The sequence below is a fragment of the Phalangium opilio genome, unplaced genomic scaffold, assembly GCF_054372755.1.
Source record: "Phalangium opilio isolate 3A_F unplaced genomic scaffold, DU_Popi_V2 ptg000024l_1, whole genome shotgun sequence".
Classification (NCBI taxonomy): domain Eukaryota; kingdom Metazoa; phylum Arthropoda; class Arachnida; order Opiliones; family Phalangiidae; genus Phalangium; species Phalangium opilio.
Genome location: NW_028324155.1, coordinates 10,377,261 through 10,399,803, shown reverse-complemented (window position 1 = coordinate 10,399,803; position 22,543 = coordinate 10,377,261). Strand labels below are relative to the sequence as shown.

Here is a 22,543-nt window from a genome sequence, read left to right as displayed (position 1 = left end):
TTGGCTCACTTAAACTACGTTTTGATGACGCAGCTGATGGAGATGGCGAAAAATACGTAATTTTTTACCTGTTTCACTATGACCCGCCTCTTCTTTCATACCCCTTTGTCCCGTGGAAGGAGGACCGGGACTTTGACGCGCGCCCATATTACACTGTTCCCCATTCCTACTTCTAAAATTAAATCTATCCGGTTTAAACATAACAATTTAAAGGCTATTGAATGAATTTTTAAGCAATGCAACGGCTTCTCTTTTTAAAACAACGTTGATTCTATTCTAATCCTCCAATCTCGTTTTCTCCAAGGAAATGAGTAGGAAACCAGTGTGAATCCGTTAAGCCAAGCATTACGGTATCGTTCCTTTCAACCGAATTCCCAATGGACCGAAATCCCATTCGACCGAATATCCCGCAATGATTTTAGATTTCCAGCCCAATGGCTATATTCCCGATGGACCGAAATCCCAATCGTTCGAATATGCCCCTAAAAAATACATGAATATAACTTGAAACACTGTAGCCGTCAGCGATTCGGTGGTGTAGTGGATACGAAGTTGGACTGCGAAGCGATTGGTTGTTGGTTCGAATCTCCGAAAGGTATGTTAATAATATTAAAAGTAAATGTTTCGTGATACTAATTAAAACGCTCACATTCATTCCTTTCAAGGCAAGAGATATATAGAATTAATAAACAAATTGTGCTTAAAATGAAGTGCAGTCTTAATGGTAGTTCCATCAATGTCTTTAAATTAAATTTGAAATTAAAATTTTAATATTTTGGTTTCGGGTGGGTTAGGTTAGGTTAGGTTAGGTTAGCTTAGCTTAGGTTAGGTTAGGTTAGGTTAGCTTAGCTTAGCTTAGCTTAGGTTAGGTTAGGTTAGGTTAGCTTAGGTTAGGTTAGGTTAGCTTAGGTTAGCTTACGTTAGGTTAGGTTAGGTTAGCTTAGGTTAGCTTAGGTTAGGTTAGGTTAGCTTAGGTTAGCTTAGGTTAGGTTAGGTTAGCTTAGGTTAGCTTAGGTTAGGTTAGGTTAGCTTAGGTTAGCTTAGGTTAGGTTAGGTTAGGTTAGGTTTGGTTCCAATAAAACGTTGACACCTTTTCCAAAATATGCTCCTTTTAATTAGCTACCACCTTTTCCAAAATATTCTCCCATTAAATAGCTACCACCTTTTCCAAAACATTCTCTTATTAATTAGCTGCCACCTTTTCCAAAAGATTTTCCTATTAAATAGCTCCCACCTTTTTCAAAATATTCTCCTATTAATTAGCTACCACCTTTTCCAAAACATTCTCCTATTAATTAGCTGCAACCTTTTCCAAAACATTCTCCTACTAATTAGCTGCCACATGTTCCAAAATATTCTCCTTTTAATTAGCTACCACCTTTTCTAAAATATTCTCCTATTAATTAGCTGCCACCTTTTCCAAAAGATTTTCCTATTAATTAGCTGCCACCTTTTCCAAAATATTCTCCTATTAATTAGCTGCCACCTTTTCCAAAATATTCTCCAATTAATTATCTGACATCTTTTCCAAAATATTTCTATTATTGCTAATAAATTGTTTTAATACTCATATAAATAATCTTTTTACCTCCAAACAAGGTTGGGTTGGGTTAGGTTAGGTTACGTTTGGTTAGGTTAGGTTAGGTTAGGTTAGGCTAGGGTAGGTGAGGTGAGGAGTGCAGTAATACATTTTCAACTCACATTTATTTTAACAATAATAAGTTTTGAAATTAAAAATATATTTAATGCAAAACCACACAGTATGTCTTCTTCCAGTTCAATAGAATTTCGGTCCAATGGGACTATAATAAAATCGCACCTTTGGCTACGTTCGATCGAATGGGACCCCAAAAAAAAACCCCTTCTGTCGAATGGGAATTCGGTTCAATGGGACCAAAGCACCATTACTGATGTTTTTGTCACGTGGCTAATGTCCCCCCCCCAGGTTTTCAGTCTCTCTTTAAAGCGTTGATTCGCTCTTATTCCCCCATATCCTGTTAGCAACTATCTGCAGCTAGAAAGCGAATTAACAAGTATTTTTCAATATAATTTTCGTCCATGTCCTAATCTTATCTCATTAGACGTAATTTTTACCATTCTTACACTATTGATGTTCAAGTAACCAAACCTAACCTATTTTTATACTATTGGGATTCAGACAACAAAATTTAACCAAACCTTTCTTTATACTATTGGGGTTCGAATAACCAAACGTAACCACGGTAACCTGACTTATAATGCAATTGGGGTTTAAATAACAAAACCTAACCTTACTGTTAGGGTTCAATTAACAAAACTAAAACTAGCAAACAACATTCTCGAATATATTTAAGATATATTTTTGGTATTTTTATAGAATAATAGGCTGTATTTTTTAAACCAAATCATGAATCTATAAAAAATTCTATTTAGTAGGCTCATTGCTTATGGCTTATGATAATTGCTCAACTAACACAAAATAATTCTAACATTGATAAAATTTATTTTCACTAAATAAGGTATTAAACGGCATGCCGTGGCTCGAATCGAACGTATGGTTTTTTCGGTCCCGTCACCAGGGAATTATCCCCTTCTAGAGATACGCCTTCAACCGGTGGAAGTATTTTATGCTTCTGAATAACAGCCACAAGAAAAAGAAAGAGTTCCATCATTGCATGATTCTTTCCAGGACAGTCTCGTTTACCTACAAGATAAATAACACATGCATTTAATTTGCGTGTTATTTATATAATCACAATCATCTGCTCCTGTCACAATGTAATATAAAACTCCGAGGGACCATCTTGCAATGTCATGGCTGATGTTATCGTGTTTCAGTCTAACATTTCATCTCGAGTCTCTATAAAAATTGTTCAGCCCTAGGCTGGATCAATCAGAACTCGTCTACGATGGCGGAGCTAAACTAGCCTTTGCTAAGGTTACCCAATCCCTCCACTATGGGAGCGTCTAGTGACATTTGTTTAAACTAAACCACAGCCGAGACTTGCTTTGCCGAAAGAAGGAGCTGGTCCATAGAAGTAGTTTAATATCTTGGGTTATAACTAAATCACCGTAGGAATATGCGACAAATCTCTCGCTCATATTGAGCTTCCCATCCTTTGTCAGATAGTGTTGCGGATTAAACTCAGCCGGATTATCAAAATGGTTTTCGTCGTGATGAATTGCCCAAATATTGGCGGCAATAATCGATCCCTTGGGGATCCTGTACCCTTTAACCGTGATGTCACCCAACGTCCTAAAAAATTAAGAGATTATAACAAAAATAATTAAGAGTTGCTGAAAATTAAGTAACTCAAACCTTCTAGAAGTGCTTATGGGAACTATAGTTTTCCAACGTTGGCACTCGATGACGGTGGCCATTGTGTAGGGCAACAAATATCGCTGTTCCCATTTTGGTTTTTGATCCACTCCAAAAACTTCCTTTATTTCTTTAAAAATGTTCTCTTGAACGTCGGGAAACTTGGCCATTAACATGAACTCCCATTCCAGCGAGGTACGAGTCGTGTCAGTACCGCCCAATAGTATGATCTGAATGTTGCTGTTCAATGTGCCATCTAAAAGTACAAGAGCGTAATGTGGTCATTAAAATCATACTGATTGTCTTGTTTGGTTTTATTCGTAAGTTGTCACAATTTCACAAACATTTTTGGCAAAGCGTTATGGGGAAACATATATAAATTATAATAAGTATTAAGAAAGATGTATCAGCCGTACGCATTGGCCAGTTTTAAAACGTAAATTCTTATAGCATTTTCCAAAACAAGGTTGTCTTGTTGCAGTAGCTAAGAATTAGAGACATAGTTGAATAAATAATTACATACCCGAAAATGTAGTATTTGTTCCAGTTTCTCGTTCTTTCAAAAGCGCATGGTCAATAAAATCTCTTGGATTGTCAGGATCAAGTGTTTTCTTGTGATCTTCAATTTCCTTGCTAATGAGGAGAAATTATAGTGATATAAAAAACCTATTTCTCCCCAATAAAGCATTACATTTTCTGTATATTAATGGAATATTTTTATACCACAAAGGTATAGTTTTACCCCGACAAGAAATTTTTTATTAGAAATCATATAAAATAATGAATATTTCCAAATTGTTAGGTACTAGCAAATAGTTTTCTTACTGGACCGTGCGCTTTAATTATTTCCATGAAGATGTCAACTTCTGGCTATAAAACATTATTGGACCTCAGACCACCTAACCCATGGACAGGCAACTGAATTGGGAGCTAGGTTTGCTTAGAGCCACGCCTGTCACTAGCGCTGTGGCGGCGGATTTTGGAAGTTTTTCACCAAACCCGAGTAAATTCGTGCCATTTTATTTTTTTGAGGAGTAGAGGTCTCCAGTCACCGATAAGGGAGAAAATCTGACTAAATTAAAAAAAGTGAGTTGAATTTCATTATTTTTTAGCCTCTCTCTCATTAAAGATTCATAAACGATCTGTTAAGTTAGCTTTTGTAGATATCACTCTGCTAGTGTTTATGAAGTCTGTCTAACACTAAGCCTTGGCTAAAAAATATCCCGAACCATTACAGACGAATTTTTCTTTACGGGACATTTGGCGATAAATTGCTGTCGGTAGACGCGTGAGGGCACGTGCTACGCATTACCATTTGTTAACGCGGGTACAACCATGGGTTAGGTGGTATGAGATTGGACGAATAGTACCACCTGACGCGCTTATTCAAATTCAATAGGATTTAAGAGCCCTCTGTTGTCAACTTCGTAAGGACGTGCAATTAAACATAATTGCTTGTATTCATATACATGAATCCAATTTGAAATATTCATCATGTTGTATGCCCTGTTGAGTAATATAGTAAAAGTCTGCCTGGGAAATATAAAAGAAACGGAAGTTATTTAACAAAATTACGAACTCTATAAAATTTTCGACGATTTTGGACGTTTTGTTCAGCTTTTTCTGTTTATCTAAAAATCTCCTAGTGAACCAACGAAATTTGGGGAAGGCCATTGACCAGTCGGTTATCGATCCTGAGTCGAGCAATAAAGCCTGTTGCACGGCCATAGCCGAAATAATGGGATCATCAGGAGGCAATGTTTTGTTGAAAATTATTTTAAACAGCGAATTGTTGGTACCCTCTCTTAACAAAACTCGTATATTGACTGATTCTTCCTTCCGGTTGTTCTTTAAATTTTCCAGCATGTGTTCGATTTCATCCTAGAATGCAGAATATTATTTTGCTTCGTTATAATCAATTAATTGTCATATTATTTTAACACTAAGGATTAAAAGCAGACGAAAAAATATGGGTCTTAGCAAAAGTGTATAGATATAAAAACAAAAAGTGCACTTTCGTTTAAACTTGCTGGAGCCGTGTAATATGAGTAAGCCCTCCTTTATCCCAGAATAGTTTCGAGTTCGACCCCCCTCTGCGTATGATTACCTTTCCGACCGTTGTACAGGGAACAAGCCGTGAATAGGCTCATAAAGTAGCAGATACTAGCTCTAGAACCAGAAATTAACGTTTGTATCGCCAGCATCATGTGCAGCCTAAGGCAGGGAACTATTAATGAGGTGTACTTTTTGTTTTAAATCGATGTACTTTTGGTCTTAGTTGCTCAAAACGGCATCTAATAGGTAAAGGGGAAATCGTAATTTTGTGTTGATTTGATATTTAAAAAAATAACTATTTCATTGATGTTTCAAAATCTATATCTATATAAATCAAAGTCCTGACTGACTGACTGACTGAATGACAGACTGACTGATAATCAACGCCCAGCCCAAACCGCTTGCCCTAGAAGGCTGAAAATTTGCAGGAACGTTACTCATAAGTAGTAGGCGCGTACTAAGAAAGATTTTCCCAATCCGCCGCCATCTTAAAAAATGGCGCCCAGAAATGTAAAAAATATTCTCTATGCAATTAAGTACACGCGTTTCAACCGATTTCACAAATATTTAGTACACTGGTTTGCTTTAACCTATAGACGGGCTGAATGGTCTTTCGGGTTCGATTTTTGGCTATCTTTTAAAATGGCGCCCAGAAATGTAAGAAAATATTCTCTATGCAATAAAGTCCGCGCGTATTAACCGATTTCACAAATATTTAGTACAATGGTTTCCTTTAACCTATAGACGGGCTGAATGGTATTTTGGGTTCGATTTGTTGCCATCTTTTTAAATGGCGGCCAAAAACTTAAAAACCCATCTTTATGGAATAATGTCCGCGTGAAAAGTAATAAAAAACATCCCGACGGGCTGACGGACTGTGCCGAGTGCCTTAGCTCCTTGGGTGCTACAAAAATATTAGTCATCAGTAAAATCTACACATTCTTTATATCATTTTAGATGGAAGTTATAATTACACGCGAGCGACGCCGCGGGGAACGGCTAGTAGAAGATATGTCTGAACTCAAACCTGTAAACAATGAACATTCGGATAACGTAATAGTATACACGTGTGTTATCGTAAATTCATAAACATGGAACACCTCTTAATGTTTGACCGGTTTTGCTGAAATTTCGGATTAAATATGAATAGCCCCTTCCAAAAAGTTTTGAAAAAATGTTCTAAGTCTGAGTCAGTTCAGTTCTTCCTACAAACAGGAAGTAGTTTCCCTGCATAGCCTAGTTCACAACCTAGATATGACGTTTTTTAGCTAATAGTGCGTATGCGCGAAGAACTTAAACAACAAGATGCACAAGGCAGTCAAACTTTTTGGAAGGGACTATTGAAAATTATCAACTCGAAACAGTAAGAACTTGCTCTTATAATATAAATTTGTTTATAAATATATGTGAGTTTCAGGAGAAATTGACTTAAATCCAGCTCATATATTAATATATTAATATACTAATCTGTTCAAATCAAAGCCTTTAGTTAATGTCAGGTAAGTTGTCGAGAAAAACGGGTTGAGCAGTAAAAATGTGTGTGCTGTCGAGCTGGCAAGGAAGGAATGACAGGACAATCGTGAATATTGTATTAAAACTCATATCTGGGTGTGCCAACAATCCTTAGAGTAAAAATCATCCTTGATAAATACTAACGGAAATAATAGTTTGCAAGCTGAGAGACCCATCGCTGTCCGTTCGAAATAAGTTACGAAAAAATAATGAAAAGAAGTGTCGGTATTCCTTCCATTCCTGGCCGTCCGTTGTGGCAAAATCTGTAAGTCGAAAATTAGGTATTGAATTGAACTACTAAATATGTTAGATATTCGGGAGTCCCATCCTAATATTTGCATTCTCTATTTGTGGGTCTGACCGTCTAGGATCCGTACTTCGGTAATTTTAGGGTAAAACGATTATTGCTTTTTCCATAATTAAACCACGTTCACCTTCCTCTTTCAGAAAATGGATCGGTTTTACGCGCAAGGTCTTCTCCTATAATGCGTTGGTGCTAAGCTGTGATAATTTGTACCGATTTCACAAATAAAATGAGTAATACGTTTAATTGTAGAAAAAACAATTATTCAAAGACCTTGATGATTGATCACCAGTCTTATGAGCACGTGTTTAAAACCCCTTGTTTAACGAGATACGCTAAACCAGAGTTTAGATTTTTACGGAACAGATTTGAAGTGACATCAAGTAGAAGTATTGTGATTACCAATTAAATTGTTCTGCTAGTGATTGTATTTCCTTTTCACATTATTACAGCAACGCTTTAGCAGAAGTATCTAGATTGATCGGGGGCGAAGGTTACCAGCCTTTTTTGGATACTGACCTAATGTTAGCTCATCACTTAATAATAGACTTGCCTTAAAAGGGCACTTCTTGATTGAATGAAGATCACTTACGTTTATAATCATTAAAATTGTAAAATGATTCGCTTATTCTACCGAGTGCTTCATCCTTTCGATAGACTTCAGTCACGGTATCGTAATCGTTCAATATTACTTGATAATGAGCTCCAATATTAACTCTGTAAGACCAATTATCATCAAAAACCAAATAGAATTACGACGCATGAAAGTTTTTTCTTTCTAGCTTATAAAAATTATTTTGCTAAACGACAAAAAATACTTTCGTATCTAAAAAATCTCAGTTTTGCGGAAAAAAACGCGTTTAGAAAACGAAAGCTATCCGACTTCACCAGAATGCTTTAAAAGATTGGAAAACTAAATATTCTTCCACCCACCCGTATAGTAATGTAGCGTTTTCAGAAACTAACCAGTTTTACAACTTTCACATTCAATAAAACGACGCCTAATTCTTCAAGCTAAAATGTAAATGGTCTTAATAGGCTTATTTTTCTAGTGTAACTATCTTCTAGTGTAACCAAAAACTGATTTATGTATTAAGAACGTCGGATCTTAGTTTTAGCCTCTGGTACCTTCCTCGCATACTTCATTGAGAAATTTCGTCTGCTTATATTTTAGCTCCACCCATAGTTGGAGTTTGTGTATAGAGACTTCTAGTGGTCAAAAATTTTATTCTTATATCTATTTTCCCTGTTAAATTTTTTTTCGGAAACTGCAGCAGTGGTAAAAAAGCAAAGCGGACAACAATGCAATATAACTCACGAGTTAGTGGAATTGGTTTTAAAGTTAAGAATATATTTAATTGATGTTTTTTAAGTATCCGGTTTTTCTTGCTTTGTACTAAAATTATTATTTTAGTACATTTGTAAATTATTTACTTGCCATATACAGTATCCATATTTAAAGCCCAAAATATTAGAGAATAAGGATTAAGGCCGATAGATGGCGAGCGCAAGTTTTGAAATTATAAGCCACTCCCATCAAAACATTCGAAGTAGTCGAGGATGGGTAGGGAATTTGCTATGCTCAACGTTCTCCTTACATAGATCCGTTGTAACGAATTGTGACTGTGCTTAAACAATCAAACAAACCACTTTTTAAAATATAAACAAGTATATTATCTAATTCAAATGTAGTTCGGGAACTAAGTGTCCCAGGAAAAGTAATATTTCATATTTAATATAATTATTATTTATTCAGAGGAAATGTAATATAAAAGAAATATCGCGTTTGAAAATAAAAAGTGACATATTTACCCAATAACAGATCCATAATTTTTTGTTAATTCTTTAAAATGTTTATGCGGTTCATTACCAAAATGATATCTGTAACCGACCACAGGCCAACCCCACGGTCCGGGCGGTAGAGGATTTTTATATAGCTTGTAAACAACATTTAAAACGTAACAAATTACGAACGAAACCACTAAAATTATAACGTCGTTCGTGTCAATAGATTTAAGCCTCTCTAGACTTAGATTTTCCATGTTAGTCGCTGAAGGGTAATGTCAGATAAATGAAAACTACTATTACATGTAGCGGAGGATATCGAAGGCTAAATGAATTAAGTTCTGCAAGGTCTCTGATAATGAGAAATTCTCTAATTTTGTTTTATGTTTACTTTTCTGCTAGAAAATGATTCAACCTCGAATCAGAAGTTAGTAAAAATTCAGAAGAAGTACAAACAAGGAGTTCGGTTATAAATTTAAATTCTTTGTACGAGTATTTTTTGCATGTTTTTTTTTTAGGATTTCACCAAATAGATACAGGCAGAGGTTAGTAAATCTTTTTAAAACCGAATTTTGGAAAATTTGATCCGATACAGTTATAGTGACGTCAATACGTTTTAAAAACTATTCCACCCTCTCTTCTCATTACGTCTCAACTTCAGAAGAGGAAACAATTTTAACCCCCATGTGTACTAAAAAAAGGGAGTTTTCGGAAAAATGTTCATGGCCAACGCCGGTCACAGTAAAAATTATTACTCTTTATTGTATGAGAAGTTCATATGATCCATGGTCCTAAGTGACGTAGGTGAAACGTCATAGATTCTTGTAAAACGACGCCTGATGAGGCGCTGTCAAAGGCTTAGTACTGTACATACTAAATAGGAAGATGAACTGCAAAACCGTGTGTAGGCAATTCTCGCGTCGGTCTTAAACTAGCTCTCATTAAGTTTCTTGCTAGGCTTGGCGAATTTTGCGCCTTTTCACAAATCCAACACCCCTATTGGCTATTACTATCACCTGATTGTTGCGAGAAAGAAAAAAGCTTGCGAGAAAATCAAACATGTTTGATCCGAGCTTAAAACGAAAATCAGCTTTATCAAGTATTTTTCATTAATATTTCAGAATGTGCACCTTACAATCCATCACTAATATAGATGAAACATTAACAGATAAAGTTTCAATAAAAGGATTGTACCAGAGATTAAAACTATACCCAAATATTTTTAGTATGATGAAATGATTTTAAACACATTAGTAAACTACTAAAGTAGAAATTATTAGTTTTGCCGTAAAAGGAGTTAATGACTCTAGTTTTCATTTATCAAGGTTAAATAGTGTTTACGAGGAAAAAAAATTATAAAGCTTATCCGAATTTTTTTCTGATTACAGACATTATTTAATACGTACATTTACCAACGATACGAGATTAGATTATTACTAAATTCTAGGAGGTCCCATTCACCTCGGCTTCAATAAATAGAAGTTGGTTTAGAATAAAAAGTTTTCTCTTGTGTTTCCCTCAATTTGGGTAGAAACGGTTATTTTTTGTGGTATGATATGCTTATGCTTATAGCTTATTTAAAGAACTGTTGAGATGCAAAACATGTGCCTTAGCGAAAACTTACACCTTCTACTTCTTTATTCACACTCCCTTCTTGTTTTTACCTTGTGCTGTCATGTAAATAAATCTTTCAAAACCTTAATATTTTCTTTTTTCTGAGTAAAAAATAAAACGAATGAAAACATGAGAAATATGTTTCGGCATTTCGATTCTTTTAGTAGCTTCACGTGAAGCCATAAAAAAGCTTTGTTTCATTTCGAAATTCCAAGAACATATTTTGATATAGATTACCGACCGCTGGTAATTAAGCTAGATTACCGAACGCCGGTAATTAGGCTAGATTACCGGCCGCTGGTAATTAGGCTAGATTACCGGCCACTGGTAATTAGGCTAGATTACCGGCCGCTGGTAGAGAGAGAGGGAGGGAGAGAGAACTACCTGCCTCGTTTATAAGTGAAGGACGACCGGAGAGAGAGGTTAGAAAGATAATGTAAATTTCGCGGGCTTTGGAGCGAAGAAAACAATATAACAAGTTGGGAAACCATAGTAAACCTCTCCGAGTCGAGGCGAAGGCATCTACCCACTTAAGAGGTTTTTCTTAAATAATTGAATAAATATAATCAGAAGTCCATTAAATTAACCTAGGAATTAAACATTTACAATAGCCGGCATAGCGTACGTCTCTGCTGGGGTAAGAACTCCTTCTAACTCCATAGATAGGGGTTAGTTTTCCCACCTTTCCTAACACCGTAAGAAATCTCTAGCTCTTCTCTTGGAAGTCTATCTTCACGTGAGCAGGGCGTGACTTAATTCTTCAGCCAATGAACGTTGGATCTCTAAAGGGACCGGAAAAAGGGTAGTTCCACTATATAGCACGCTTTCTTTATAAAAAGGATAAAAAAGTAACGGTCACGGTCGTTAAATTGTTGTTGTTTTTTTTAATATTTTCTATTTCAATAGGTTTATGAAGAATCATAAAAAACCGAATGACCTTGACTGTTCCCAAATTCACAGCCCCATCCCTTCCCCCGATGCTATGCTAGAAAAGGCACCTAAACCGGAGACCTGAGAAATGTTATCGCGAGGTGGCGTATGTGTCGGCCTTCTTCAGTATTGCTACACAAGAGAGGTGAGTTCCAAACCCCTATGCTAATTTAATGGACTTCTGCCTATAGTTAGGGTAGATTTAAAATTACGTAACGACATTTAGAAGCGAAATATGTAAATTGTATTTTCGAGAATTTTGATTTTGTGTCGTCACATATTAAATTTTGAGCTTTTAAGCAAATCGTTTGAAGAATATTTCAGTTATGACGGCGGCTACTGTTCCTGATAACAATGTTAGATGCAAGTAGAAAGGAACGCTGACGCTACTCAGGTCCAAATCAGTCGTGCTTTTCAACGGTTTCTTCCACTTGACTTGTTCAATTAAGTAATGCTCTTCAAAATGCAGATACTTGAAAACTTGCGTTTCAAAAATTGGTACTAGGCTGTAATACAAAGCATTGAGCAAGCGTTTTGACCGATTTACTGTAAGAAAAATATACCGACATCAGTTGGAGGTTCTCGTGCACTTGCGGTGAGCTTCTCAACCAAGAGGTGTTCAAAATGAAGTGCGAGTAGTCGAAGCCAACGTCTTGCTGCGAAAAGTAAAGGCCTCCGTTTTCTGCCAAGAACATTTTACTCTCTTGATCAGATGACAAGAATTCTCCCATTAGCCAAGTCAAGTAGGGGTCCGCTGCGATTAGAGATTTCCCCCCAGAAATAATCGGAATGTACCCATCAAGCTTCATATAATCCGTTCGAGAACCGAAGAGTTCCTCCTGATCCAGTGCGTCTAACCATTCTTTAACAACCTTATCCTGGGTTGCCTATAGATACGCGGCAATGACATCAATAGAATGAAAGACTAAACACGACAACACCTATTTACCAAATATTTTAGATAGCCGAGAGTTCCGGTAGCTTCGAGCATTGTAGGTGCAATTCCCGATTTGACCAAGTCCGAGAGTGAGTCGATGCAATTGTAGCTTTCCGTCGTGAACTCTGTGCGCAAGAAGCAACCCAAGAAAAACAGAATGAATGTCACTCCGATTAGCCACAATGAAACGAGCAGACGACAAGTAATGTGGGGCAAAACGAAGGGAATTGCTACGGCAAAAAATCAGGCTTCACTAAAGCGTCAGCCATCTGCCGTTATAGGAAAACAATCTCTGCAAATAATAGCTTACGTTCGGCGCACAAGAGTGACGCGTTCTCCCAGACATTTTGCAGGGTTTCTTCGGCAAGCTGCTTGACAAATTTCTTGATGGGCAACGATTTGTATTTCTTTGTAACGGTGGAGTGAATGACGAGCACAAGTGACAGAAGAACCAAGGTTGACACCATTAAAATCATCACCTAATTGAACCAGGAATGTAATTAAATGAATTTGACATTGAGGGAATTGTATATGAAAAAAGTTTACATAAGCGTCCATATTTAAGAAAGATAAGGAGGTTGATGTGACTTTCTTCGGGGCCGCGGACACTATAAGCGCCTTGGCCGTGAGGAAAACCGGAGACGAACTGAATTATTCCTGTCGGCCATCGAAAAATGAGCGTTGCATGGCTATCATGATAAAATTTTCATTCTTAGGCAAGAACAAGAGCTATTAATAATTTTTTCAACTGTAGACTTAAATTTTGTCCAATTTCTTTTTCACTTACGTTGAAAAATTCTGGCGCAGTGGATACTTTAGAAAGGTTAAAATAGGTCACTTTATGTCCTTCGTAAACTGTCCTAAAACCAAAGATCATCTTAAAGTACAATATGTTATTAACAGAAGTTTATAACTGTCCAAAAAGTTAGTCAACATTCCAAATTATACGAAGAAGACTATTTTTGTGGAAACGTTTCTACAAACTAAAGGTATTGAAATATAGGCCTACTATTTCAATACGAAACCCGGTTTAATTAATCGAATATTTAAAGAAAAAACAAAAATTCTTTTTATCGTGAAAAATATCGAATAGTGGCCAGTTTCATACGTTTAAATGTACTATAGTCGAAACAGTCGAATAATAGTCAAATTCTGGATTATTCCTGAACTCATTTGACTCAACGAGTGACAACTAGTGTCCTAACTACAATTATTTCTCGTTTGACCCAATTACTTGAATCTAATTTCAATAAGTATGAAAAATACTTTATGTTGAGGGATCGTTTTAAATAATCCGCCATGATTTTGTACACTGACGCGAGGCTCTCCATCTCCCACGTTTCCTGACAAGAAATATTGAAGTTTATTTGCCATCAAGAAAAAGAATTTCATCCTAAACCATGGTGAGTGAATGTTTATGAACTAACCTCCAGTGTTGTCACGTTTACGGAAGTCTCTTGGGCGTACCTTTCAAAACAAATTATTTTCCAAATCGACGATTACGTTTAAGATTTCAAAATACAAATTCTACCTGTATTTGAAATATCGATCATTTCCCATAAATTCAAATTGATTCATCGCCATTTTGAAGTCCAATTAATTCCTAGCAAGTGTAATCCAAAACCCTCAAAGGCTGTAGACTGTTGTTGATAGATTTTTGATTGTTCCCAAATAACAGAGACAGCGGAAAAACTTAAGTGGCTTTCTAACAAGCGTATAAAAATTCAAACATCAACACAAATAAAAGCTCTGTTTTTTGTTTGGCTCATAACTTATGAGCCAAACATAAAAAACATGAAAAAACAGAGATTTTACGGTACTAAAAATAACAATTTTAAAAATTGGTCTTGAAAGTAAAACTTTGTGGATGACAGTTTTAAGCTAGTATGATACTTGCGAAAGTTGAGCGCTATCAACGCTCTTGATTTGGTAGTTGCCGATTAATTGCACTCTCACGAACAATGCGTCTGGAATATAAAATCAAATTGCGTAATATTATGGAAATCTTGAAGCTTGACTCGATATAGAAGCAGATGTTAATGACTTCTTATCGTGGGAAGTATTGGACACTAAGGCTTTATATAGTATCCATCCCTGCAAGTCAAAATTGCCTATGGCATTCGTAAAAAAGGGTGGAAAGTTTCCTCCCCACTAGGAAAACGATCCAGTCTACTGAAAAAAATCCCACGCCGAGAGGCTGTGGCACTCAAACTGTGGGGCGTGTTAAAAATTACTTCAGCGCCAATCGTTGAAAAGCCGTCTGGCTAGAACTCTCTGAAAATCCATTACAATCCGTGGGCCTAGGACCCCACACTAGAATTTCTAGCAGTCTATTAAAACAGCTGTTCTTGTCACCGTTTCTGATTCGTTACCTCAAACCACAGGACACACCTTAAAGTTTCGTTTCTTGCCCGCTGCTGGCGCGCAAATTAGCCTACCAGCACAAAATGAGAGAAGCGCCGTAGGTGGCGCGGTGATCGGACCTAATAAGAAGTTGGCTAACAGAGATGGTTCCAGATATGGTTAGAGTCCAATACTTCCCAGGATGAAAAGTCATAAACTTCTGATAGAAGTAAATGCGTGTCAAGAAATTACTTTACGCCAGTCTGATCACTCTAGTGTTTTGGATAATAACTGTAATCAATCGCGCCTCTAGAAGGGGTGGAGTTTAACAACAGGCTTGCTATTTATTCCTTCCAGTTGGGAAATAACCTAACGATTGACCACTTTTCCGCAATTATGAATGTTCGAGGTAGAATACGTGGGAATTTCTGACATATGTGGCAGTAACGCGTAACTACTTCTAGGCGTTATATTGATTTGGCAAAAATAATGTTGGCTGGTTTTATCATAAATAACATAATAAATAATTATTTCAAAACTTATGTTTTCGGCATGACATGTATAGACATGACTTTAGCAACCACAGTTTTCTATATAGCGTTGCAATTCTTTCAAATATAACCGTGGCCAGGAGGAGTTCATAATAACCCCCCTTTGGGGGGGGAGTATGAAACTGGCCACAAAGCTAATGGTAAAAATCGCGAACAACAAGATTCTGTCGTTGCGCATAGAAAGGATTAGCCTGTTTATGGACATACAACCTTACAGTATATCGTAGTGGTATCTATGCTCCTTGGTTTTCGTTCCAAAACTTCCGTTGGCTGGGATCTCCGTCGAAAAGAAAAATGGCGATATGGTGGACGTAGAAACACGTTGCAATTCTTATATTAAAGATACTGCGAATAAATTTGTCCAAACCGTTCTAATTTAACCACGGAATTCTCACTCACACATATCACAACAAAACATCATTGACGATCGTTTAAATGTTTTGTAGAAAACTAGAAACCCCGACTAAAAGCCAACTTCTTAGCCAAGGCTTAATTTACAACGTTCCGACAGAAGCAGACGTGAGCCATTTTCGCTCTCAAAATCACAAGATAAAAATAGTGCTAAACCGGAAGTGTGTAAGTTAATGCGCGTGGGCGCTAAAAAATGGGGTAACTATTTCTTTGGGAGTTAAGCGGTGTATGAATCCGCTGAGCTTTACGGCGAAACTTTGTTGTTACGGGCTTTTTAACCAGTTTCGTACTTCGGGTTATTATGAACTCCTGCCGTGGCTAATCATATAGCTGTTAATTTGCCAGTTTCAAGAGGGAAAGGGTGTAGAGCTTCCATCCATTGTAGCTATCAATCGCCACAACTCTGGAAAAGAACAGGTAGGCTTACATTTCCTGCACATTTTTACTATTTCTACGATTTACGAAAAGAGAAAAAAATGTATGCTAAACTGGACATGGCAAAGTGTCGTGGTCACTGTATGCCGCAAGTATTAAATTTGGCAGTAATTTCTCAATTTTAAGAGCCGCTCACTCTTATATTTTAGACACTGTGTAGCCTATCGTGCTGTACAATGATTTTTGCCTTTATATCTTTTTTTCCGAGTAATTTTTATTTTTAATATTTCTTTATTCAATATCAGGGAGCCAATGAATCCATTTCTCACTGTATGTGCTGTACTTTGGAATATACGCAGTAATTAAGATAAAGCCATGAAAATTTGTCTACTAACAACTACCTAATAAAAATGCATTCCACATTTCAATTGAACTTCTCTCTGTGTTACTTAATTGCCTTGTTTATTCAGCTAATCTTATATTTCCAAGAAGATAGATTTTAGCTAACGATCTAATTTTTAGACTTGTTTTACAATGAAATGGTGGAGGGCTCTAGGGCAGGCATTGAGCGTGCGTTAGAATCTTCTCGACTACATGGCAATATCAATGGAGTCCGTTTTCAACACGATTCCCTCGGAGTTTGGCATCTGCGTTCAACTGACCTTACTTTTCGCCGTTAGCCTCCTCCTTTGGTTTATCCTACAGAAACGGTTTCAAAAGTTTCATTCCAAGAAGTACAATTTACCCCCGGGTCCATTCAGTTGGCCCATCGTGGGACACTTGCACTATTTGTTGAATAGCCGACATCTGTACTTTCAAAAAGTGGCAAAGAAATACGGAAACATCTTTAGGTAAGTACGGCCTTAATATGGTCTCTCCTCGTTTAACTTCAATGGAACGTGTATGGAAAAGACGCCCAAGATCTATAAATATTGATGTTTCGTATGTAGGCAAAGGAGGGTTTAGTTAACGGAGAAGCAATGTGGAACACTCTTCTCGTGTTGGGAAAATTTATTTTCGATCTTCTTCTCTGTTCTTCTTCCACCCAAAATGTTTTGATGGAATTAGGAAGTACCCCAATACGATGACTTCTACTCTTCTATTTGTCAGATACAAATTTTACATATTTTAGAAATCCGCTTACTTAGTCATTTTCTCAAACAAGTAGGGTCATGCAGTTCTCATTTTCTTTTTTGTTCTTTTCAACTGCATGAAATACATGTTAAAAATAATTTAAAAAAGCGTGCAAAATCAAAATTTTGGGCAATTTAATTCGTTTCAGTTTGTACTTTGGGCACAAACTTTTCATCGTCTTGAATGACTTCCATTCGATACACGAAGCTTTGAACAAGGAGAACTTCGCCGGAAGACCTCCAAATTTGACACTTCTTCTCAATGCTCCCAGTAAATATATATTACTTAAGATAAATGCTTTATTTGAATGGCGCACTAGGACAACTTGTCCTCTTCCAATTTTTGAAACACCTTTCTGTATCACACTGTCAGTCTCAATGAAATACCCTGCAATGTATTTTAAAATCCTTTTACCTTAGCCATGAGTGAGATGAGTGGCGCAGAATATAAAGAACAGCGACAATCTCTCTTGCGCTCACTGGGAGAGTTGGGTATGGGCAAGACGGACGGTGATGCTTTTCGGCCAAGAACATATCAGAGTTCGTGATAAGCTTTGTCGACAAACTGAGGACGTCCGATGGTCAACCAGTCAGAGTGCGTGATGCAATGATGTACGAAACCAACAACTTCATCTTCAAGATGATCACAGGCAGCACTTTTGAAGAGGGGAGCCAAGTGGCGAGGGCTATCAAGAGGTATCAGTTGGAAATTTTGAGTTACGTTGTTGTAAATTTCCTCAGGAATCTTCTCCCCTTCTCTGCGATCTTCGCACCCTTATTCAATATGAAAGCCAAAACTGGATTGCAAAGCATACACGAACTAATGAAAATCTTAGAGTCAGTATACCAATCTTTATTTACTAACAAAATTGTAAATAAGAACTATAATAACTTTAACGATAATCAATGCAGTCAAGAGGTTTCATGGCACGAGAACAAACCCGAATCGTATATGAAAAAAGATTACATCAACAGTTACTTCCAACAAATGAAGGATAAGCCTATGCAGTCACACTCAAGTACTCAGTCTCTCTTAATTCTCAAACCGAAGGAAAGGAGGCCCTTATCTTAAAGAGTCCCTTCGGAGGCTTGCAAGGGAGAGAGTTGTTGGTCAGCGAGCCTCCCAAGGACCTCTTTAGTATGAAGGTAACGTTTCATCCTCATTCACAGGAGGGAATCTATTGAGTAACTCATTGGTTTTGATAATGGCGGGCACCGATACGACACGAATATCTTTGGAATGGATGTTCATGATGATGGTCCAGTACCCGGACGTCCAGAACAAGGTCTATGAAGAGATTTCGAACACTGTCTTCGAAGAGAGGCTGCCCGAGTGGAGTGACAGTTCCCTAATGCCCTACACGCAAGCTGTCTTTTGGGAGACCATGCGATTTGTCTGTTCCTTTCCGGTCAACGAAGGACGCTGGTAACTATTCTTTTCGGTTTTAAATACTGTAGTTTAAGCATTGATTGATTTTTATTAAGTACTAGCCGTTACCCGCGGCATCGCTCGCGTGTAATTATAACTTCCATCTAAAATGATATAAAGAATGTGTAGATTCTACTGATGACTAATATTTTTGTAGCACCCTAGGAGCGAAGGCACTCGGCACAGTCCGTCAGCCCATCGGGATATTTTTTATTACTTTCACGCGGACATTATTCCATAAAGAAGGGGTTTTAAGTTTTTGGCCGCCATTTAAAAAGATGGCAACAAATCGAACCCAAAAGACCTTTCAGCCCGTCTATAGGTTAAAGGAAACCATTGTACTAAATATTTGTGAAATCGGTTGAAACGCGCGGACTTTATTACATAAAGAATATTTTCTTACATTTCTGGGCGCCATTTTAAAAGATGGCGAAAAATCTAACCCGAAAGACCATTCAGCCCGTCTCAAGGTTAAAGCAAACCAGTGTACTAAATATTTGTGAAATCGGTTGAAACGCGCGTACTTAATTGCATAGAAAATATATTTTACATTTCTGGGCGCCATTTTTTAAGATGGGGTCGGATTGGAAAAATCTTTCTTAGTACGCGCCTACTACTTATGAGTAACGTTCCTGCAAATTTTCAGCCTTCTAGGGCAAGCGGTTTGGGCTGGGCGTTGATTATCAGTCAGTCTGTCAGTCAGTCAGTCAGTCAGTCAGTCAGTCAGGACTTTGATTTATATAGATATAGATTGAAGGATTTAGTGACCATGGAAGGAGTAATATTTTTATATATTGTTAGAAATAAGATACAGAGTGTCTTTTTATTAAAGAAGTCGTAAATTTGCTATTCGGCAGTTTTTAGCCAAAACGGGTTTGAAATATGTCACTTATCATCAAATGAGTAGCGTCAGAAGTTAATGACTTCTTATCCTGGATAAGAAGTCATTAACTTCTGGTAGCGTTGCCTTTTAGAGCCGATTTTGCGAGAGAGAAATGTTCAACGAACCTCTCAATAAAAGCCACACACTGACCCTACCATTGCATCTTTCACGAACTTTCTGTTTTACAGTGTCATGGAAGACGATATCTTGGCTGGGTACGACATCCCTAAAGGAACAGGTATCATCATGTCTTTTCATTCGGTACATATGGATCCTAAGATTTGGGGGACCCTGAACGATTCCGACCAGAACGTTTTTTGAGCCAAGACGGGAAGTGCCTAAACCACCTCGTAAACAATGTCCTGGTCTTTTCAAAAGGTATGGTGCGCATTTATACGCCAACATAACCCTAATACGTAAAGCCGATAACACTTCACCTATTTGGCTTTCGCTTATACACGCAATGTAGTGCGTCATATACTTAAGCAATTGCTTCTCTGCCCTGAAAGCTCAAAATTAGAATGTAGTAGAATTATTCACGTCGAGTTGCTCTCGAAGAATAATATTTTTCATAGTTCTCTTAGTTTAGTAGCGTTGAACAAATAGCTTATCCCCTTTGATGTTATTGATCTAGATTAGAGCTAAAAGTAAATATCTAGAATATTTGAAACGGAACACTTCTACTTTAGTGTCTAAGTATTCATCTTCTTGAAATTCATGTAATCATAAATTATGGACTTTGTTAAATTACAGGCAAGCGCAGTTGTCCCGGTGAGACTCTGGGTAGGATGAGTGTCTTCTTGTACTTTTCTGCGGTTGTTCAAGCATTCCAAATCCTGCCTCCAGAAGGCGGAATCGATACTAGCATTGACTTTCTCTTGGAAAGGCGACTAGAGAATGCCACGTTCGTCTTCAAATGCAGAAAATAATTATTTGACTTGACCTTACATTTTATATAATGCAACAGCCGGATCCATTTCACACCTAGCATCTTAGTTAATCTCCTACTCACAATTTAACCTTACCAAACCCAGGAACGATGGAGGCCTCGTGCGTTCATTAGGGCGCAGCTAAAAGTAGCCTTAAGCATGGTTTTCACTTGACCGAAAAAAACTACTTTTCAGCTGGACGTCAAAGGTCAGATTTGTCGTTTACGTTGTCGCCCAGCGTTATAGCGTTTTCACTTAGCGTAGTTGCCACAAATAATGGAACCAAGGCTTAACAAATAAACTGAACACTGCACTAATTGCGGCCCATCTATTGTTTTTCTTTTTTGCAATCTTTGTTTCTAATATCATACAGATTTGTATTGGTCCTAAACTCTTCAATAAACCTTTCCGCGTTGAACTTCGGCATTTTCAGGGATTTGCATTAGTAACTGACTCGATTAGGATAGAAATAAATAAAAAGATGGCGGACCGCGGACGGCCTCTTCCGAACACGCGTGGTCGAAAATGACGTCACGACTCTAGTTTATTGCTGATTGGCTCGCGCAGAGCGTTAACGTTGAACGCGGCCGAAAAAATAGAAAGCTAATATCGCCACACTCAACGTAATTTCTGTCCAGCGTAACTAGGTTTTTTTTTCGGTTGTCGCTTGACGGCGGGCAAAAAGTCGTGATTTACGCCAAGTGAAAACCATGCTTTATTCTAGCTGAACTAGTGCATTAGGGCGGAGCTAAAAGTAGCCTTTGTAAAGCCATAAGTGTGGCATTATAAACTTATGGTAAAGCTTATAGGAAAGCAAAGAATGAAAACGGAGCCGTCTATTGCATTCATTTCCCTTTACAACACATTAAGTGCTTTAATGACATGATTTCTTTAGCAATTTCGAAGAGTTCTTAACGTATGTACTTAATAGCTTCATAACTTAGGATGAAGCTCATATTAAATGGCCAAAGTGACACATCATAAAATTTTAATTATTCTTGAGGCATAAATATTGTAGCGAATTCCACTTTACTGCACGGGGCGCTCTCGGAGTTCTCTGGATTCTGGAAAGTTTTGGGTTCGCGAGCTTAGTCACTGAAATAGTGCTTTCCTTTTAGGCTTTATTCTCTCCACCAATAGCGTTCCGTTGTATTTTTAAGTGAAATAAAGCGTCAGAAAATCTCTCGTCTCTATAACCTTGAGCTTATTTTACCGAGCGGGTTTTAGTGAACCACTATATTCCAAAACATGCACAGTTAAAAATAATGGTGCTCAAAGGGTTTATATATAGGGTTTATGATTTTCTCAGCAACCACTATGGGTTTTATAGCACCAACCAAATGGTTTAAAAGGGTCGCCTTCAAAAAAAGCAAACCATTACTGGTTTAAAACATCTTTGATAAACCGTTTCTGGTTTATAATAAGAAATGCCAGGGATCTGTGAAAACATTGGTTTCAATGTAGTCAATTTCAAGATAACTCCTTGGTGGATTAAAAATGGTAATGCTAAAAACAGCAAACCATTAAGGGTTTAAAAGTGGTGCATAGAAAACCGCAAAGCATTACTGGTTTAAAAGTGGTGCGTTCAAAAAACTGCAAACCATTGAGGGTTCACAGTTAGAAAACAAGATTTACATAGGGTGAACAAACAGCGTAAACCTCTTTGAGTTAAAAAAGAAGCAAGAGGGTCTTCTTTCGATTTTAAAAAAACATATAATACGTATGTGCTGAATACAAACTCTTTTACTTCTGAAAAAAAACCTTGAAAGATAATAATGCTAGAATTTCAAAAACCTTTGAGTTCCCGAAACTTTTAAAAATTTAGCTATCCAATTAAAAATACTAATAATAAATTCATAAGAAAATAATATACACACCCTAAAATTATGAAACGTAGAATATTTTCATACTACAACATTTGCTTTCAGATTTAGCGCGCTTACACTTTTGCACCCTGTGAGAGACGTTTTGGTACTACTCTTATTTCTAAGCTAAATTTTAATACAGAAAGAGTAATAAAGTCGTCTATCTGTGTGTCTGTAAGCGTCCGTTGT

General features: G+C 37.2%; 3 protein-coding genes across 6 annotated transcripts; 1 reads left to right on the top strand and 2 right to left on the bottom strand.

Moving 5' to 3' along the window:
• Positions 1–546: 546 nt before the first annotated feature.
• Positions 547–8,425, bottom strand: LOC149692845 (cytochrome P450 2B15-like). Its single transcript, XM_089868769.1, has 7 exons — positions 7,572–8,425; positions 7,010–7,128; positions 4,878–5,179; positions 3,822–3,931; positions 3,299–3,554; positions 3,051–3,235; positions 547–2,683 (listed from the first exon to the last, which is right to left on the bottom strand). Exons 3-7 carry the CDS (start codon positions 5,162–5,164, stop codon positions 2,502–2,504), a joined length of 1,020 nt encoding a protein of 339 aa, XP_089724895.1. The 5' UTR covers positions 5,165–5,179; positions 7,010–7,128; positions 7,572–8,425; the 3' UTR covers positions 547–2,501.
• A 3,294-nt stretch (positions 8,426–11,719) lies between these two features.
• LOC149692844 (uncharacterized) lies at positions 11,720–13,999 on the bottom strand. 4 transcript variants are annotated; one of them, XM_089868768.1, is made up of 9 exons: positions 13,967–13,999; positions 13,863–13,902; positions 13,223–13,778; positions 12,982–13,146; positions 12,746–12,914; positions 12,448–12,665; positions 12,294–12,385; positions 12,066–12,180; positions 11,850–12,004 (listed from the first exon to the last, which is right to left on the bottom strand). In XM_089868768.1, the coding sequence occupies exons 4-9, from the start codon at positions 12,991–12,993 to the stop codon at positions 11,987–11,989; spliced, it is 624 nt and encodes a 207-aa protein (XP_089724894.1). In that variant the 5' UTR covers positions 12,994–13,146; positions 13,223–13,778; positions 13,863–13,902; positions 13,967–13,999; the 3' UTR covers positions 11,850–11,986. The 4 variants fall into 4 exon arrangements, with proteins under 4 accessions (XP_089724891.1, XP_089724893.1, XP_089724892.1 ...); XM_089868765.1 differs by having other exon boundaries at positions 11,720–12,004; positions 12,066–12,385; XM_089868767.1 differs by having other exon boundaries at positions 11,720–12,004; positions 12,066–12,385; positions 12,448–12,560.
• Positions 14,000–16,709: 2,710 nt separating this feature from the next.
• On the top strand, positions 16,710–18,320 carry LOC149692843 (cytochrome P450 18a1-like). Its single transcript, XM_089868786.1, has 4 exons — positions 16,710–16,966; positions 17,398–17,519; positions 17,669–17,740; positions 17,788–18,320. Exons 1-4 carry the CDS (start codon positions 16,710–16,712, stop codon positions 18,318–18,320), a joined length of 984 nt encoding a protein of 327 aa, XP_089724912.1.
• The last annotated feature ends 4,223 nt before the right edge of the window (positions 18,321–22,543 follow it).

Excerpts from the sequence above, each read along its gene's own strand:
- LOC149692844 (XM_089868765.1), bottom strand. Across the intron at positions 12,386-12,447 it reads TCGGCTATCTAAAATATTTG|GCAACCCAGGATAAGGTTGT; the intron begins GTAAATAGGTGT and ends GCGTATCTATAG. Across the intron at positions 12,005-12,065 it reads CACGAGAACCTCCAACTGAT|CCTAGTACCAATTTTTGAAA; the intron begins GTCGGTATATTT and ends TTTGTATTACAG.
- LOC149692845 (XM_089868769.1), bottom strand. The coding sequence starts at position 5,164 with ATGCTGGAAAATTTAAAGAACAACCGGAAGGAAGAATCAGTCAATATA. Across the intron at positions 3,555-3,821 it reads AACAAATACTACATTTTCGG|ATGGCACATTGAACAGCAAC; the intron begins GTATGTAATTAT and ends TTGTACTTTTAG. Across the intron at positions 2,684-3,050 it reads ATTTGTCGCATATTCCTACG|GTAAACGAGACTGTCCTGGA; the intron begins GTGATTTAGTTA and ends TTTATCTTGTAG.
- LOC149692843 (XM_089868786.1), top strand. The coding sequence starts at position 16,710 with ATGGCAATATCAATGGAGTCCGTTTTCAACACGATTCCCTCGGAGTTT. Across the intron at positions 16,967-17,397 it reads AAATACGGAAACATCTTTAG|TTTGTACTTTGGGCACAAAC; the intron begins GTAAGTACGGCC and ends AATTCGTTTCAG. Across the intron at positions 17,520-17,668 it reads ACTTCTTCTCAATGCTCCCA|CCATGAGTGAGATGAGTGGC; the intron begins GTAAATATATAT and ends CTTTTACCTTAG.